This window comes from Centropristis striata, chromosome 19, assembly GCF_030273125.1.
Source record: "Centropristis striata isolate RG_2023a ecotype Rhode Island chromosome 19, C.striata_1.0, whole genome shotgun sequence".
NCBI lineage: Eukaryota > Metazoa > Chordata > Actinopteri > Perciformes > Serranidae > Centropristis > Centropristis striata.
Window position 1 is genome coordinate 29999677 of NC_081535.1, and position 20177 is coordinate 30019853.

Consider the following 20177-nt stretch of genomic DNA (forward strand, 5'->3'; position numbering starts at 1 on the left):
ACCCTCGGGGGATGAATAAAGTAATTTTGATTTTGATAGTATGCTAATAATATTACTAACATCGAATATTTGATATTACTAGAACAAATTATTATTTTTGAAAGAATGACAATAGCACGTGCTTGTGAAATATTTGAAATATGACTTGTTCACACTGTCACTTTCCTTTTACTTTTAAACCCCAAAATTCCGACAGAATTTTTTTTATCATTTTTAGTGAGCACACTGGGCATCATGTATTTATTTGTCTATTGTTATTATTACTATTATTAATTTTTCTCTTTCTCTTCTCTTTCGCCGTCCTTTATATTACTATGTGTTTTATTTTATTGTATTTATTTCTCTTTTTAGTTATGTACCCATTTATCTTCACCTACTCATTAATTTTGTTTTTTAATTATGTATTTATTTATTATTATTATTATTGTTATATTATTATTTAATTTTTTCATAATTTATTTATTATGTTTATATTTATTATGACAATAGCACGTGCTTGTGAAATATTTGAAATATGACTTGTTCACACTGTCACTTTCCTTTTACTTTTAAACCCCAAAATTCCGATAGCACGTAAAGGCAGCAGTGTACATAACACCTGAGTTAACCTCTGAGGTTATTCAGTGACGGAGCCTGAAGACAGACAGGACGGAGACATGGCTGCACTCTTCAAAGCCCGGAGAGGTGAGTGCATGAAGAGAAAATAAAGATTCAAATCAGAAACATAACTTAAAGCACATAAAACACAATGCTACATTAACAGCGTGTGGATAGACACTATAAATAACATAGTTAGCTTACCTAGTTAGCTTCCAAACCACTACACACCCTGTGGAAACTGTCATAGTATCTTATTCCACACCCTATCTGACAGTTTCAGGGTGAACAAATAAATGTTTGTGAGCTTCGGCTGCTGACAAAATAAACGCGGTGTTTAGTTTAAGGGTAAATATTAGAGTTAGCTAACGTTAGCTTCTCGGTTAGCTAATTATTGTTACAAGCTAGCCGGGCTAGCTTCGACTAAAAACTTCAATAACACGTAATTTTTTAGTGAAGACACTTACATCAGCTTGTTGATTAATACTTAAACTGCTCGTCTTGTTTCTATGGGGAGTTTTTAGGCTGTCGGAGTGAGGTGAAGGTGAATGATGATTGGGATAACCTTTCACCTAAATAATGCTAAAGCTAACCGGTGAGCATGTGCTGCATTCAAAGGCTGAGGGAAGTTAATTAATGTGCAATAAATGACAGTCTGTAAAGTACAAGCAAAACATGTGGCGTTTAACCCTTAATAGGGCACTCATTGGAATACTTCGTCACCCTTTTAAAATAATCGCCTTACTCATTTTTTCAAGTTTTGCAGGGAACACAAAAAAATTCACTCTTTATTTTGAAGGTGTCTACATAAGCCTGTCAGAAACATGACATGACAAGTATCATGAGCATTAATGTTACTTCAAAGTGTCATTAATGTTCATGACACATCCCATGTCATGTTTATGACACGCTCATGTCACTCTTATGTAGACACCTTCAGAATAAAGTGTTACCATATATTGCTGAAGTCACAAAGGCATGTTCAAAAAATTGCCTAAGTCACATTTTATTTTGACTTAGGCATAATAAATCCGCTTAAGTCACACACTTGACACAGGCCATTATATTAAAGGGGTAAAATCACATGATCTGATCAACTGAGGATGTAGGAGATTTTACCATAGGTGGTAATGAGGAGATGATTTAGGCAAAAAAACAAACAATTTTGACAAAAAATTACATAGGCGATTATTTTAACAGTGTGACGACTTGCAAATTCAACCCCAGAGGATATTACATACAGCCAGAATGTGGGCTGTGGAATGTGTAAAAAAACATACAGACCTGGGGGAGGGGGGTAATATCTTCAGAAAAAAGTTTACGAAAATGTGCAGATTTCTGAGATTTAAGGTGGTGAATTGGCGAGAAAAAAGTAGCTTTTTTTAAACTTTTTTCTTGTAAATCTGTGACTTTTTTTCACGCAGATTTGCCACTTTAAATCTCTTAAATCTGTGACTTTATTTCTTCTAGATTTGCCACTTTAATCTAGTAAATTTGCAACCTTTTTCTCGAAATATTTGTTTATTTTTCAAAGTTTTAAGCATGAGTAGAAATCTTGCTGAAGCACATTTGAGAAGTGAAAGTCTAATAAAGTGGTTTATAAATTAAAATGTTATCTTTGACCTGAATAGGTGAAACTTTACTGTTTATTTGATGGAGACAATGTTTATTAAGTATATCTACCTAGAAATAGATTTAAGCTGTTTTGCACCTGCAGTCTCTGTTATATTACTGATTTATTTAATCATAATTCATCGAATAGCTGTTGTGATATTTCAGTCTGGACCATTGATGACTCTGATCAGTAGTATTGAACCTATGCTGAATGTTTTTCTGTCCCTCAGCTCTCAGCTTGTGTCTCACTGGTTGTCGGAGTCTGTCTCAGCTGGCAGAGTTACCGGACACTCACCAGCTCCTCAGACAGACCTGCAGAGACTTCGCCGACCGAGAACTGATCCCCATCGCTACCAAACTGGACAAAGAGCATGCTTACCCTGCCAAACAGGTATACACACACACACACACACACACACACACAGACACACACACACACATTCTTGTACTTCTATCTTTGTGAGGGCCCTCATTGGAATAGTAAATTCCCTATCAAGGTTATAATAGTTTGGGATTTTTCATTAGTTTTAATTTAATTTTAATTTAGTTGTGATTTTTTGTTTTCAAATTCAGTTTAGTTTTCTGTAATGGGATGTTTGTTGGGTGGGAGATTAAAAGACATCACAGTAAATTTTGCCTTTATTTCCTTTGTCTGATCCATCTTCATTATGTATGAAAAAAGTTGACAAAGACGAAAACAAAGGACATTTTCACTATAATTTTAGTTTAGTTTACTTAGGGTTTTTTTTGTAACCACAAAATACCGTTTCAGTTTAAACATAAACCTGATTGTAACCTGAACCCTTAAAACAAAGTCTGAAATCTCAAAAAAGCCTTAAAAAAAGGCCAAAATGTCCTCACTTTGCAAAAATGCCCTCACTCTGTTGGTTAAAAACCTGTTCCCGTCCTCACTATGCAGGAAGTACAAGATCACACACACACACACACACACACACGCACGCAGCTGCACATTGTGATGCTCTTATGGTGTCTTATGAGTTGAAATTTAATCTCATTTTTATTGTTGCAGTCTAATGTTTAGCAGGCTGAGATAAGAACCAGGAGATGTGTTTTATTACGATGATCACTTTAACCCGTTTAACTTTACTCCTGTTAAATTTTATTCAATGTGTCCTCTTTGTAAACTGTAATACATAAACCTATGAGTCCTGCAGTTCTATGGAATCAGCACAGTCATTGCTAGAAGTGGGAACAACTCAAACATGTCTTTGTGCAGAATAACACAGAATGACAGAAATCAGAAAATAAATATTCTGTAAAAAGTACTCTGCATGTACAACACTTTTGCACATCCCTTTTGCACTTTTGCTGCCCATTATAAATGTTTTTTTTTAAATTTAAAGAAAACATGCCTGCCAGACTTGCTGGCAGTTTGTGAGTTTTGTTTAAACAGCTATAGTTGACATGTTTATAGTGATAATGTATGAATTATCCTCTGAATCTGCAGCTCCTGTTGACTTTAACAAGCTTCATATTATTTATTTTATCAATTTTTTATTTATTTATTTTTATCATTTTTAGTGAGCACACTGGGCATCCTGTATTTATTTGTCTATTGTTATTATTACTATTATTAATTTTTCTCTTTCTCTTCTCTTTCGCCGTCCTTTATATTACTATGTGTTTTATTTTATAGTATTTATTTCTCTTTTTAGTTATGTACCCATTTATCTTCACCTACTCATTAATTTTGTTTTTTAATTATGTATTTATTTATTATTATTATTATTATATTATTATTTAATTTTTTCATAATTTATTTATTTTTTCTCCCTCTTTGTTCCTGGGGTTTGTCTTTTTTTTCTTTTCTGGTTCTTCGTTCTAATGTACCGATCAAAAAAGATGTGGATAACAGCTGTGGAATAACTTTTTATCATCTATTGATGCTTATGAAATGCTGATCTCCAATAAAAAAAAATATAAAAATTTAAAATATTAAAAAAAACAAGCTTCATATTGAGCTTCAGCTCATTGTTTGTCTGTCTGTTGTGGTTCACTCACAGCGATGTTTTCAAAGAAAAAGCTGTTTTTCTACTTACCTGCTCAGCAGCAAACAACAGGCAGACACAGTTGGAGACAAGCTGGTTTACATAATGGAGCATTTAGCAGCCAAAGAAATGAATGTAAGAGCTCAAAAATGGAGCAAAAAAAGATAAGATGTTGGAATAAAGACTCATCATGAATCTCCATGTTGCTCTGTAACCGCTGGATGTGAAAATAAACAGTTTAAACTTTAAAATAAGTTAGTTGTTGCAGGTTTAACATTTTTTCATTTTTTATTTTGTGAGAGCAATATAATACAGTGCTTACTTTCAGACAATATACAATAGTACAACAAGGTTTTTTTTTGTTTACAAAACAGTGTATTACATTTGAGAATTTTGGACAAACTGGAAAAGGTAGGCATATGTAAAAGAGCAAATAGAAAAAAGAGAAAAAGAAAATATCCACCAGTTTCGAAATGAAATATAAGTAATACAAGCTAATCGTTAGACCCAATAAAACATTAAATAATAAAGTACAAAACAGCATTACAGGTTCATCCATACAGTACTTCTGTCTGTTCCAGATTAACATATTCAACCCACTTGGACAGTTGTTGCAGGTTTAGATAGATAGATAGATAGATAGATAGATATACTTTATTTATCCCAAGCTGAGAAATTACAGTGTAGCAGCAGCATTACACACAGACAATGACAACACAATTAAATAAAAAGAACAACCTAGGCATACTTCAAGCAATGAAATATAAAAATACAATAAAATACAATAAAAAATAAAGTGTCTAAAGAAGGAGTATGTATTAAGGAGTAGAATAGAATTCCAGTGCAGAATAAATATGAATATACAGTATAAAAATGCTATGAAACAAATAAGGTGCAATGAACAGTGTGCATAAAAAACACATAAAGTGCATAGACAGTATGTAATGAACCAGACTATTATTTGTTGTTGTACAGTGTGATGGCATGTTAAGGTACTCTACAGAAATAATTTATACATAGAAATGTAGGAAAATTTGTCTTCTCACTCACAATCCTCTGGTAAAGCTGTCAGAGTTATAGTTTGGGCGTACGACGCAAAGATGCGCCACCAAAACCACCAACAGCCTCATTGGGTCCCATATTAAAAACGCAGGAAGATTTCGGAAAAAGTGAGATTTAACTGTTTTTTTAGATTGCTCTAACAAAGCTATTTTTTCATTTTTCTTAAAAAAAACAAACATATGTAGAGGTTCAGGAAGAACTCAGGACGCTCAAAGTTAAGTCGGATCAATGATAGGTATTATGGTTTTGTCAAAAATGCTTTTTGTTCGAGGCCAGAAATTTCACTCTGTCCACCTCTGGCTGCTTTCACTGTGCCAGAAGATTCCACAGCTGTTAATTCCGTTGATTGCTCTGCTCTGATTGGTCGACCCCAACACTTTGATGCTTTGATGTAATAACAGTTACTGACACTGATCTTCCAGATTGAGGAGCTGGGGGCGTTAGGGGTGATGGCCATGGAGGTCCCGGAGGAGCTGGGCGGAGCCGGGATGGACTACCTGGCGTACAGTCTGGCGGTCGAGGAAATCAGCCGAGGCTGCGCCAGCACGGGGGTGGTGGTGTCTGTTAATAATGTGAGTACAGGCTGAGTGAAGCTGGTGAGGTGTTCTGTTGGTGCAGCTGTTTATTCACCTGGTCTCACTCTGGTTCTGCTCCAGTCGCTCTACATCGGGCCCATCCTGAAGAACGGGACAGAAGAACAGAAGAAGCAGTGGATCACGCCGTTCACCACCGGAGAGAAGGTGGGCTGCTTCGCCCTCAGCGAGCCAGGTAAAAAAGACTGTTAAATATTTATTCATGATTTTTTTAAATTATGATTATAAACAAACCTGCAGCAGTATTTCTTTTTTTTTTATTCATGATATATTTTCAGTATGATTGTAAAAAAGTAAAAGCTGGGGAACAACACCAATCAATATTTATTATTTATTAACATGTATTTATTAGGATTGTAAACAAAGCTAAGTAAGAGCAGTAATGTCATATATTTTTTATTTCTATATAATTTATTTAATATAATAGTTCCGAAAAATAAGGAAGAACAGCAAAAATTATTTATTTATTCAAATGTCTTTCTACTATTTATTTGGTATGATACAATTACAGCAATAATACTTGTATATTATTTATTACTACATAACTTATTCAATAGAATAGTTCATAAAAATAAGGAAGAACAGGAATAATTTATAATTTATTTAGATTTATTTATTTATTTATTTATTTTTCTCTTATAAGGTGTGTTTTGCAAACACAACAAACTAACTTTTCAACTTCACACCTGTTGCTTAAAATAAATGATTCTAACGTGACCTGCAGGTAACGGCAGCGACGCGGGCGCCGCCTCCACGGTGGCTCGTCAGGACGGAGACGAGTGGGTCCTGAACGGGACCAAAGCCTGGATCACCAACAGCTGGGACGCCTCGGCCACCGTCGTGTTCGCCACCACCGACAAGAAGCTCAAACACAAGGCATGACGCGGCACATTCTGCTGACTCGTATAAAGACTCATTGTTCTATTGAGCAATATAACCGTAACAATAAACCTTTGTGTGCGTGTGTGCGTGTGTGCGTGTGTGCGTGTGTGCGTGTGTGTGCGTGTGTGTGTGTGTGTGTGTGTGCAGGGCATCAGTGCCTTCCTCATCCCCATGCCCCACCCCGGCCTCTCTCTGGGGAAGAAGGAGGACAAGCTGGGCATCAGAGCCTCGTCCACCGCCAACATCATCCTGGAGGACTGCAGGATCCCACTGGACTACATGCTGGGACCTCGCGGAGCCGGATTCAAGATCGCCATGGTACTTTAAAGCACTCATCCTGAGACTTATTTCAAACGTACTCAAATATGGGTGGATCCAACTTTTCCAGCAGGTTTAACTCTCTGAAAAAGCAGTTCATGTTCCAGTCATGGTGGTTTTTTCGTTTTTCACGTTAATATATATATATAATCTCTATAAATCTATAAGTCCTGCATCTCTATGGAATCAGCTCAATCATGGCTAGAAGTGGGAACAACTAAAAACATATCTTTGTGCAGAATAACACAGTTTGAATGACAGAAACCAGAAAAAAGGGAGAGAAAAAAAACAAGTTAGATTTAAGTTTAAAGTTGAAAAATGGCTAAAAAGTGTTGGTAATATTGACGTATTGTTATATTTGCAGCCTCTCCTGTCCTCTCCTCTCTGCTCTGTGTAAACAGTCTCTCCTGTCCTCTCCTCTCTGCTCTGTGTAAACGGTCTCTCCTGTCCTCTCCTCTCTGCTCTGTGTAAACAGTCTCTCCCGTCCTCTCCTCTCTGCTCTGTGTAAACAGTCTCTCCTGTCCTCTCCCTCAGAACTTAATGTTTTAACAGGATCTGGTTAGTGCACACACTTTCTTTTTAAATGACACATGTAGAATAAAGAGATTCTGACACAAATATCAACATTTTAAGACAGTTTAGGTCACTTTTTCCTGACGGAAGCATTTATCGTGTCTGATGCACTAATGGACCAGCATAAATGTGGAAATCTAACAATAATTTATATTGTTACAGTTTAATAAATTGCATAAATAGTTATTTACTCGAAATTAAATATTTAAATATTTTGTGATGCATTCATGCCATAATGACCAAAACTTTAATTTAAAAAATGCTTGAAACATTTTAGTTTACATGTAATGAATGCAGAATATACACAATTTTCACTTTCTGAAATAACTGACGAAAAATATAAAACTTTTTCATGATATTCAAAGTTTATGAGATGTATCTGGAGATGAATTTTCTTTTGCAGTAATGAAGGTGTTTAAGAATATGATAAATAACTCCTGTTACCTGTCACATACCTTCTTAAATAAGCTGATTTCTTTGTCTGTTTTTATGAGTTTCTAATCTTCCTGCTACATGTATTTTCACTCTGACAGCATTCTCATATTTAAAATGTGTTTTTTCCATTTAAAATGACACTTTCAGAAGTCCAAACAAGTCAGTTTCTACAGTAAAAAACACAAAGCTGCTCTGTTGACAGTGTCTCCTCTCTGACACACAATAACATCACGAATATTCACTGATGCAAAAATGCAGTTAAAAGCAGACAAAGCTTCCAGAATGAGGTCTTGCTGCAGACGTTTGTGGATTTTATGGGTTTCTACAGTGCATGTAGACATGTTGTGAAGTTTCCTGTTTCTCTGTTTCACGCAGCAAACCCTGGACAGCGGGCGGATCGGCATCGCGGCCCAGGCTCTCGGTATCGCCCAGGCGTCTCTGGACTGTGCCGCCGACTACGCAAACAAGCGCACCGCGTTCGGATCGCCCATTGGCAAGCTGCAGGCCATCCAGGTAACTCCAGGCTCTTTAAACCACAGGAATAAATGCGCAAATGCAAACTAGAGTGTGATAAGAGTTGGGTATTCTCTTGAAGTTCCGGGATGTGGCTAAAACGGGTCAACAAATTTGACAGACAAGTTGTTAACAGAACAAAGTTTCTTCAGATGATCGAAACACCTTCAAGGTGAAACTGAAAGTGAACACACAAGAAAACTGTTTGGTAATGTAAATCAGTCTATAAACTTAAAGCACCTTAAGCAAGTTAATATTTGCTTTTCTTCCGAATAACCCCAGGACATTTGTTTAAAAAACTCTAACCAGTCCCGGCGCCAGCTCAGTACAGAAGGGGGGGCGGCTGAAAACCGAGGCGATGACGTGATGTATGATATTAGAAAACATATGCAGCCCAACTGTCATATCTAAGCCACATAGATACACAAATTAATACGTTTTACCGTGATAAGAAACAAGTTACAATAACACACGGCCACTAACTAAATATACCTGCTTTACTAACACAACGTTCATTGGAACCAGACCATTAAGAAACAGATTAAATCCCGAATATCCGTACTAGCCAATCAGAAGCAAGAAACAGGAAACATCGCTGCTCCAACAGCCTTTTCAGCTTCTCTCCTCTGTACTGTGCTGCTACAGTTGGCTTTTTAAGAAATGTATAAAGGGAATTGCAAATGTCAAAAAAAATCCCAACTGCACTCTCAAAGGAAATAGCATGCACGATAACCAAATGCAATTGGTGGTTGAAACAATTAACATAAGGCACTTCTCTGTTTTAAGTTATTTTGAATAAGCTTTTGCATGTCTCCCCCGACATGACGCTGGCTCCGTCATAACTATGACTAACAATTTTGTTTGCGTCAAGACCAGCCTAGCTCTTGGTTTTGCCTCAGTGTGTAATCGAACACTGAGAGAAACATTCTGCTGCCCTCTTTATTGGATATGAAATTGAGAAATGTGAACGTTGCCCATGATGTTGAACAGAATATAGTAAAAGGTAATATTGCACATGATGATCTCCACATTTGAGCAGCTGGAAACTGTTTTTTTTTTCTTCATAAATGCTTTAAATGAATCGACTAACTCAGTTTTTTTCCTCTGGTTCAGTTCAAACTGGCCGACATGGCCATGGCGTTGGAGAGCGCTCGCCTGCTCACCTGGAAGGCCGCCATCCTCCGAGATGCAAAGCGACCTTTCACCAAGGTACGCCGCCACATTTCTCACTTATTAACTATTTATTATATAACATTTCTGCAGTGTAAGTAAGGTTGGGAATCGAGACCCGGTTCTTTTTGAGAAGCGGCTCCCAGTAATTAGATTCCTAGGAATATATTGTCTGCCTCCTTGACGATTCCGCTTATCGGTTCCTCCTACGTGTGTAAACCAGTCAGCGGCAACTTTGCGCATGCATGATTTATTTGCAGACTGGAGGCTGAGGGGTTAATATCTCCTGCTCTGACTGCAGCTGGGAGAGACTGCTGCGGGAGGACTGGGCCGCTTGTGATTGCTTTGGGACAGAGCCTGCGACTCGTAAAGAAGAGTAGAAACGAGTCTCCAAAAATCTCCACCAGAAAAAGTCGCTAGATTTGTCGCTAGTCACTTTCTAGAAAAAGAGTCTCTAGAGGGGTCTGAATAGTCGCTAGATATACAGTACAGGCCAAAAGTTTGGACACACCTTCTCATTCAATGCGTTTTCTTTATTTTCATGACTATTTACATTGTAGATTCTCACTGAAGGCATCAAAACTATGAATGAACACATATGGAATTATGTACTTAACAAAAAAAGTGTGAAATAACTGAAAACATGTCTTGTATTTTAGATTCCTCAAAGTAGCCACCCTTTGCTTACTAGAATATAAGACATGTTTTCAGTTATTTCACACTTTTTTTGTTAAGTACATAATTCCACATGTGTTCATTTATAGTTTTGATGAATCTACAATGTCAATAGTCATGAAAATAAAGGAAACGCATTGAATGAGAAGGTGTGTCCAAACTTTTGGCCTGTGCTGTAGCAACAAAGATGCTAAGTTGGAAACACTGGGTAGCTCTCGTGCACCTTTAGTAACCCGTTTCATCGAGACAGGGAAGAGTAAAATGAGAGAGGAGAGGAATGTCACCGAGCAGGGACCAGATTTGTGGTGAAGGTTTATACTCTTACGCCACAATAGATGCCTCTGAGTTTCAGTAGGTTGATTTGCTGCATATTTTTCTGAAACCTAGGATTGTCGAAGTTGCATGTTGTTTCAACCAGTGTAGTTATGTCTCATTTATTCCTCTAATTTCTGTCATTATTTCTGCACAAAAACTGTTAATCTGCCAAAAGTTGAAAAGTGCAGCTGTATTTTTGTTTAATATGTTCATTTTTACAGATGCATTCTATGTTTTATTTCCAAATTAGTTTTGGATCAAGTTGAATGCAGAGCACTTTACACAAGAAATACAGGCTTGAAATATTTCACTCTATGCATAATGAATCTATAAAAAATAGGAGTTTCACTTTCTGAAGTAATTGACAAAAAAATGGAACTTTTTCACGATATTCAAATTTTTTTGAGATGTACAGTACAGGCCAAACGTTTGGACACACCTTCTCATTCAATGCGTTTCCTTTATTTTCATGACTATTTACATTGTAGATTCATCAAAACTATTAATGAACACATGTGGAATTATGTACTTAACAAAAAAGTGTGAAATAACTGAAAACATGTCTTATATTCTAGTAAGCAAAGGGTGGTTACTTTGAGGAATCTAAAATACAAGACATGTTTTCAGTTATTTCACACTTTTTTTGTTCAGTACATAATTCCATATGTGTTCATTCATAGTTTTGATGCCTTCAGTGAGAATCTACAATGTAAATAGTCATGAAAATAAAGAAAAACGCATTGAATGAGAAGGTGTGTGTCCAAACTATTGGCCTGTACTGTACCTTTTTATGTGTTTTTTTCCTGCAGGAAGCAGCGATGGCTAAACTCTCCGCATCTGAAGCCGCCACATTCTGCGCTCATCAGGTAAGAAAACAACAACAACAAACAGACACAGACTGAAACCTTCAGGACGGCTTTTTACCAGTTCTCTCTGTTTCACAATCAGGCGATCCAGGTTCTGGGTGGGATGGGTTACGTGTCGGACATGCCCGCCGAGAGGCATTACCGCGACGCTCGCATTACCGAGATCTACGAGGGCACCAGCGAGATCCAGAGGCTGGTTATTGCCGGCCAGATACTGAAGGAGTACCAGTCATAGATGCACTTCTGTCTGAGCCTTTTGGTGCAATGATGTACACAAAATCCAGACCTGGAGTCAGATAAATCCACATCACCTAAAGATAAAAGACTCTAATACAAGCTGACGTGCAGCTTTTCTGCAGAGATTCAGAGGAAATTCACACGATTGTACGTCTCGAGGGAATCCAGGAATTAATCTTTAACACTGTTAGAAAAAGAACATGTCTCTGCTGCTTCCAGTACATCGTTTCAATCCTCTTTGTTGGTGCACAAAGAGCATAAAAATGACATTAAACAGTTTATATGTGACTTGTCTTCAGAGACGAGTCAAAAGCAACTTATCTTGATGGGAAAAAAAACACACTGAAATCTATTTTTTGTGAAGAAACAAGCTGTAATTCATCAGAAACTTTGTGAATATCTGGGCTTTCACAGTTTAGAGGAACTGTCTTCTTGAACCTCTTTGGCATTAAAGTTATACGGTCTTATTTATCTACAATGATTTCTGCTGTTGAACATAGTGGCAGGTTATTTTTTTGTTTTTCCAAACAGTCATTGTCCTGATGTCGCCTTTTCAATTATGTTTATCTAAAATGTTCTGGTTTGTGAAAAACTGTTGAAACACAAGTCCAGGTTAAAACCTTTTATTTACCGTTTAATGCTATAAAACTGTCATTTTTGTCAAAATTCATGAAGCAGAACCACAAATATCAACGTCCTCTGTACCAAAACTTGCTGCCTACATTACCCACAATGCAACTCCCCAACACTTGAAAACTCCAAGGTGATAATCTTTAACCTAACCTTAAGTTAGACTACATTTAGTGTGACTTGCATTTCTAGTAGATATTGCTGTTTTGTAGATAAACGTCCATAAATCAGCTTTTTAAATCAGTTTAGAAATTATACCATATTAAAAGACTATGCAGAACTTGCTGAGAATCACGTTTTTACAATTACGTTTTTTTTCAGCATCAAAGTAATCCAGTTATATTTGTCTGTACATCCATAAGTACCCTGTAAACATGAGCTCCTAATTAACAATTCTGCATACTTAAATTAAAAGCAAAATTAAAAGTGAATAAAAGCCTGAAAAATGGGGCTCAAAGGAGAATACCAGCCAAACTCTGAACATAATTCAACAAAAGGTTATTTGCCAAAAATATCTTCTTTTTTTAACCTTAATTATGTATTAATTAGATATTATTCTTTTGCAGATAAATGCCCATAAATTAGGTTCTTTATATGGTGAAAATCTGTAAATATAGGGTTAAAATGTGTGCCTGTCAATTTAAAGCAGCACTCCAACAATTTTTAGTATTGGGCTTCCGTAAACCTGAAGAATTTAAGAGAAGGATTCTACAAGATTAAAGGATTAATCTGTCATTCATAAATAATCTTAGAAATCATGGAAGAAAAGACAATGCAGAACCTGCCTGAGAATCTTCATGTTTTTAAGTTTTCTTCACTATCAAAGCAATCAATGTTCACACTGTAAACAGGAGCTGTTAACAGACAATTCTGCAAACTTTTAATGGAGATAATTTGCAAATATGGGCTTAAAAGTCGCTCCCTGTCACTTGAAAGCAGCACAACAACAATTTAGAGCTGTGATGAACTTTTGAGAGACAGATTCAAGTATTCAAAAGGGCATTTATCACAAATGAATGCCCCTAAATCCAATTAGAAATCAGAGAAAAAGGTGCATCTTTTATAACAGAAATTGCTTTAGAATCTTCACGTTTTCAAGTTTTCTTCTGTATCAAAGTAATACAGTGATATTTGTTTGAACATGCATGTTTAAACTGCAAACAAGGGCTTATAATTTATAATTCTGCATACTTTTTATGGTGCAAATTCGCAAAGAATTTAAAGAAATGGAGGCTTCAGTGTTGAAGCCCACAGTGAATTCACTATCTCCTTGGTAAAAACATATGAATTTTATTGTATCATGAGAATAAACAGCTCAGTACAGGACTTTTTATATTTTATTATCAGAATTTGACGACTCAAGCTATATCTCAGTATCCTGAATGAGTTTCGATGCCGTTTGTGACCAGCAGAGGGCGCCGGAGTGCCTTCATGTCTCTGACCCACTTCTGCTTCATCCAGATTTCATGACTCACCACAAACACTGCAGTGATCACACATACACACTGAATGTACACAGTTTTACTAATTTAATGTTGCAGGGCGGTTAGAGATTATTCTGAGTGATTGTGGTGTTTTCTGTGACAATAAACCAGTCTGTGGGTTTTTTTTTATTATGGCAGAGTTCACAGACCTCTTGTGCCTCAAGAACTTGTACATATTCTATTGTAATTTATTGTGTGCAGATCATCATAATAAAGACACAATTAAAGTATTTTAAATTATTTTTTTATTTCAACAAAAACAAATACATGAATTTCCAATTGAACTGAGCTTGTTTCAGTAAATTAAGCTTCGTTTTTTTCATGAAATTGTTTCAAAAAGGAGGTTAAAATGAGTAAATAAGGAGATGAATAAATTTAAAAAATTAACAGTTTTTTATTAGCTGATTTTAATCCTTTTACCAATTTATACTTTTATTTCTTGATCTTTTCATTTTCACATTTATTTCATATTTACTATTTATTTTTCCTCTTCATATCTGTCTTTATATTTAACTTTTTTCTATTTACTAATTTATTCTTAAATGTATTCATCATTTCATTTATTTATTATTTACTGATGTTTTTTTTTTTATTCCCCTTCATATTTCCACATTTTACCATTTTGTCCACACAGAAAAAAATACTTTTTCAAATATTAATTCCGGTCTAAATTTCTCCTTGTTTCCTTCTCCTCTTCTCCTCCTCCTTGTCTCCTCCTCCTTTCCTCTCCTTTTCTCCTCCTCCTCTCCCCTCCTTGTCTCCTCTCTCCTCCTCCTCCTTGTTTCCTCTCCTTGTCTCCTCGTCTCCTCTCCTCTCCTTGTCTCCTCTCCTTGACCCTCTCCTCTTCTCCTCTCTTCCTCGTTTCCTCTCCTTGTCTCCTCTCCTCTCGTCTCCTCTCTCCTCCTCCTTGTCTTGTCTCCTCTACTCCTCCTCCTTGTCTCCTCCTCCTCTCCTTGTCTCCTCATCCTTGTCTCCTCTCCTCCTTGTCTCCTCCTCCTCTCCTCGTCTCCTCTCCTCTCCTTGTCTCCTCTCCTTCTCCTCCTTGTGTCCTCTCCTCCTCCTCCTTGTGTCCTCTCCTCTCCTTGTCTCCTCTTCTCTCCTCCTCCTTGTCTCCTCTCCTTGTCTCTTCTCTCCTCCTCCTCCTCCTCTTCCTTATCTCCTCTCCTAGTCTCCTCCTACTCCTCCTCCTCTCCTCTCCTCTCCTTTTCCTCCTCCTTGTTTACCCTGCTGAGCTCCTGGTTGCTAGGCAGCAGATCTGGGCCGAGCTTCCTGACTCTGCCGTTTCTCTCTGCTGATTGTGCTTCTAATCACGGTGATGGAGTTGCATTGTTCGGCTGCAGTTCTGATTAATTTGACGTCATTTTCTGGCTCTTGTTTGTTTCCTTCATTTCACATACAAACAAAGTGCACGTGCAGAAACATAATGCTGTTTCTGCAACTAATGACCTCTGCCCTGGTTAATGAGGGGGGATTCTGATGCTTTCATGCTCTCAAAACTCTTTATAATGTTGAAAGAAGAACACATGCACGCATGTATTTAAATATCAGATAAAACAGGCTTTAGATAACACATAGACACTTTTTTTCCTTTATTAGAAAAAGTATGCTCTAGAAAATAATGACAGGAAGTAGAAAACACGTATTCAAATGCAAATGTTCTCCTCTTTGAACATTAATGTGCTCGTTGGCGTGAGAAGAATCAGTGAATGTTCACTGTGGGAACCAGCACAGAACCAGTAAACGAGTCCATTGGGAGGGAGAGTGGAGGGTGATAAAAAAAACAAAAACTATTTACAATGAAGACCTGCAGCCAATCAGAGGCCACACACACACAGCAACCTGCACAATGGCTCATTATGGAGAGAAGAGCACGCAAGATTTTCATTGTCTTCTCTCAAACAACATGCAAAACACACATTTACTGTTCATTTGCTATATTTTTGTCTTTTTCCTGCTGAAAATTTTTCCTAATTTTACAAAAAATGTGCACAAGTTAATGCCTCATTTGCATATTTAAACATACATTTTTTAGAAAACATGCAATGCAAAAAAATATTTGTATTAATATAAGCATTCAATGTGGGAAGTTTCATGCTGTTAACTTTTTCTTTTTTCTCTCTGTTACATTCCTGGTTCTAAAGAAGTTGGGACGCTGAAACATGAATTTCAAGTACAAAAACATGATATTTATGCTTCAAAATAATTTTTAAAAATATGTTTTTTCATGTAAATATACATTCTGAATTTGTTGTTTTACTTTTTGTCTTTTTCCTGCTGCAAATTTTTCCTAAATTTACCAAAATGTGCATAAGTTAAATGCCTCATTTGCATATTCAAACATACAATTTTTATCGAACTTGCATTGCAAAAAATGTTAATATAAGTATTCAACGTGGGAAATTTCATGCTGATATCTAGATTTTTCTTTTTCTTTTACATTCTGGGTTCTGCATCTTTTCAAAGAAATCTTCAACAGTCCCAGATATAAAAGTGTATTTTGACTTTAACATTTCTTCTGTTTAGTTTCAGTCAAAATGTAGGAAATTTTACAAAACCATATCTTTAAAATTCTTTTTTTCTGCATGAAATCTACATTTGCATCATTTAAACACAAAATTTCAGAAACTTGCAATACAAAAAATACTTTATTTATACAGATTTTTTTTTTTTTACCCTTTTCACCTGTAGTGTCTCTCTGACAACCCCAAATACAAAAAAGTTGGGACAATAAAACCACAATGCAGTGAATTTCTTTACAGTCTGCACTTGTTTAAAACACTTTTTCAGCCTCTAATCAAACATTTAGCGTGTCTGAAGTGTCCTTTAGATGCATCACAAGCAGAATAAAACCATCAGGAGCAGAAATAAACTTCTGCTGCCTGAAAAAAACACGCCCACAATGTGCTTGTAACGCCCCAACCAGCTCAGCTTCTGCATCTTTACATCTTTAAAACTTCAGCTCTACAGACAAAAAAGACCCAGATATAAAACATCATTTTGAGTGTCTACATAATGCTTCTTGTCAGAGTTCCTGCTGAAATTTTACAAAAAAATATCTTTTTAAAGGCTGTTTTCTGCAAGATGCTGTTTTGTCTCCTCTCCTACATTCCTGGTTCCAAAAAAGTTTGGATGCTGGGAAGATCTTTTCTGACCTACATTCATTTGAATACAGCACAAAAATAAGAAATTTAGGGTTCAAACAGATAAAAAAAGTTTTTTTTTTATGTCAAGTTTTACAGCATCCCCACACACTTTCTCAAACATGAAATGTGTCTGAAGTGGCCTTTAGATGAATCACTAGCAGATTAAAACCCAAAATGCCTTTTTTTGTGCGCTCAAAAGGTCCCAAAGAGCTTCACTTCTGCATCTTTTGGCTTCAGATCTTCAGCTCCAAAAACAAAAGTCTGGGACATAAAATATGAGTTTGAGTTCATACATAATGCTTCTTGTCAAAGTCCCTGCTGAAATTTTACAAAAACATCTCTTTGAAATGCTGTTTTCTGCAAGAAATCTATATTAAAAACATAACATTTCCAAGAAAAGTTGCAATACCAATCAGTAATCAACTAGAGAAGAAGTTTTCATACATTTTTGCCTCCTCCTAAAAAGACATTTTTGGGTTCAAACTGATTTAAAAAATGTTTTTTTTTTGTAAATATACATTCTGAATTAGTTGGCTCTTTTACGTTAAGTTTTTTTTACAGCATCCACACATATTGGAAACACTTTTTCAACCCAAAATGCCTTTTTTTTATGTGCTCATAATGTCCCAACGAGCTCCACTTCTGCATCTTTTGGCTTCACATCGTCACATCTCCAGCTCCAAAAAAAGACAAAAAACCAAAGTCCAAGATATAAAATATAAGTTTGAGTTTATACATAATGCTTCTTGTCAAAGTCCCCGTTGGATGTGATGGTCTTGGTGGGCGCGTACTTGATGGGGTACGCGCCCCGGACCACCTGGGAGAAGGAGCAGCAGAGCAGCGCCCCGCCGAGCAGCAGCAGCGCGGCGGCGGCCCAGCCGATGTAGATGGCCGCGCCGATCTCCCGCTTCTTGGAGGGCGGCAGGTTCGGGTTGTGGAAGTCCACGATGATGGTGTTGGCCATCCAGCAGAGCGGCACCAGCACGAAGAGCCCGCTGACGATGTAGATCACCCCTCCGGCGTTCACCACGCGCGCCTTCACCACCTCGTCCCGGAGGCAGTTGGTGCACTGCGCGCCGGCCACCGTCACCGTCAGCGCCACGACCCCGAGCACGGCGGAGATGATGGTGAGCGCGCGGGCCGTCTGCAGGTCCTGGGTCAGCGCCAGCACCGAGTCGTGCACCTTGCACTGCATCTGGCCCGTGCTCTGCACCACGCAGGACATCCAGAGCCCGTCCCAGATGGTCTGCGCCACCACGATGTTGGAGTCGATGAACGCCGTCACCTTCCACATGGGCAGCCCGCACGCCACCATCACCAGCAGCGAGCCCGTGACGCTCAGCGCCAGCCCGAGGGACTCCAGACACGCAGCGAGCATGGTGAGTCTCTGATAGTCTCGGATAGTCTCTGATAGTCCGAACGGTCTGTGTCTCCTGCTGGTTTCTGTCTCAGTCCGGGACTCAGCAGCTTTAAGGCGCGCTGCAGCTGCGCCTCCATCAAATACACAACCAAGGACAAACTTTCAGCCAATCAGCTGTTCACTGAATCTCCGCTCTCCGCCAATGAGGAGGAGGCAGCTGCAGCATCTCACATGCACACGCACTCACTTTACGCGTGCGTTTTTACGCACACTGGTGTGAGGGGATTTACCAGTCAGGGTGGGGAGGAAAATATAGGAAAATATGTATTTTACTGAAATTCCCTGTATTTTTTTCACAGGGTGTCTCTTGTTTTTTCTATAGTGCAAAAGCCTTTAAAAGGTAAAGAAAATATTTTTATTACAAATATTTACATTAAAAGGTTGAAATCTGTTATAATAGTAATATAATAATGGGATATTGTGTAATCAATGTGAAAATTTAAAAAAGATTAAGAATCTGACTAAAAGTTTCCCAAACACTTATTGTTATATTAAAGTAGTAATAATAATAATAATAATAAAAACTTTAGTTACAGATATATATTTGATACAAATATTAATCTGTAAAAACACAAGTCATAAGTAAGCGTTTCTATGTGAAAATACAAAAACATACACATTGTGTTGCTGAATGTAAAATTAGGGCAAATTTCTGTTTTCTTACAGTACATTTTAATAAAGTTGTAAAAAGTCTGCCACTAACTGTCACATTAAAGTAAAAAAAAAACTTTATAGTATATTATACTACATATATATATATAGATATAGATATAGATATAGATAGATAGATAGATAGATAGATAGATAGATAGATAGATAGATAGATAGATAGATAGATAGATAGATAGATAGATATTTTCTGTATTTTTAAAGAAATTATCTATAAAATAACTTTTTTTACAGTTTGGATTCACAGTCTTCTGGGAAGTAGTTGAAGTTACGCAACATTATATATTTTTTTTATTATATAAAAAATGTGGAAAGAGTTTATCAGGAATAATGACTCAGAGTCAGATGTTGTGCAGATGTGGGTTCTCCCTGTTGGTGCAGCGGTCCAACATGTTCTGACTTGTTCTGTTAGATGATTTAGTTCTTTTAAATGAATAAAAAAACCCAAAGGGACCTTTTCTATGCCAACCACTCAGTCTTGTGTTCTTCTCATGATGATTTCCTACAAATTTCCTACGCTGGAATTCTTAAGTATCCCACGCAGAGTTTGCTTGGCTCTTTTCATGTCCTGTTGTTGGATGTTATATCAGGTAGTTGTGTTTTTAGGCCTAACCTTGTCCTTTTTTTGCTAACCTTAATCCTCTGGGGTCTGATATACAACATAATATTTACTATACACATGTTTGGTATTTGGTATTTTCTTAGCACAACTTCAGCATGATCTGAAAATTCTGCCTTTATAAACAACTTAAAAAATGTTGGTGTCATTTTTTTCAACACGACCTCACCTGATTATTATTTTGTCATTTTGACTTACTGGATCAACATTTTGAACACAAAAAACAAACAAAACACACCAAAAATAAATAAATACACACACAAAACAAACATAAAACACAAAAAATACACAAAAAACATACATAAAAACACATAAAGACACAATAAATAAACACAAGATGACAAAAGAATATA

General features: G+C 36.9%; 2 protein-coding genes across 2 annotated transcripts; one reads left to right on the top strand and one right to left on the bottom strand.

Annotated features, from left to right (window-relative positions):
- Nucleotides 1-549: 549 nt before the first annotated feature.
- acads (acyl-CoA dehydrogenase short chain) lies at nt 550-12341 on the top strand. The gene is made up of 10 exons (XM_059357642.1): nt 550-684; nt 2442-2602; nt 5705-5854; nt 5939-6050; nt 6600-6751; nt 6905-7075; nt 8459-8596; nt 9710-9805; nt 11566-11622; nt 11705-12341. The coding sequence occupies exons 1-10, from the start codon at nt 657-659 to the stop codon at nt 11855-11857; spliced, it is 1218 nt and encodes a 405-aa protein (XP_059213625.1). The 5' UTR covers nt 550-656; the 3' UTR covers nt 11858-12341.
- Nucleotides 12342-16599: 4258 nt separating this feature from the next.
- cldn5b (claudin 5b) lies at nt 16600-18687 on the bottom strand. Its single transcript, XM_059357640.1, has one exon. The coding sequence runs from the start codon at nt 18492-18494 to the stop codon at nt 17847-17849; it is 648 nt and encodes a 215-aa protein (XP_059213623.1). The 5' UTR covers nt 18495-18687; the 3' UTR covers nt 16600-17846.
- Between the last annotated feature and the right edge of the window lie 1490 nt (nt 18688-20177).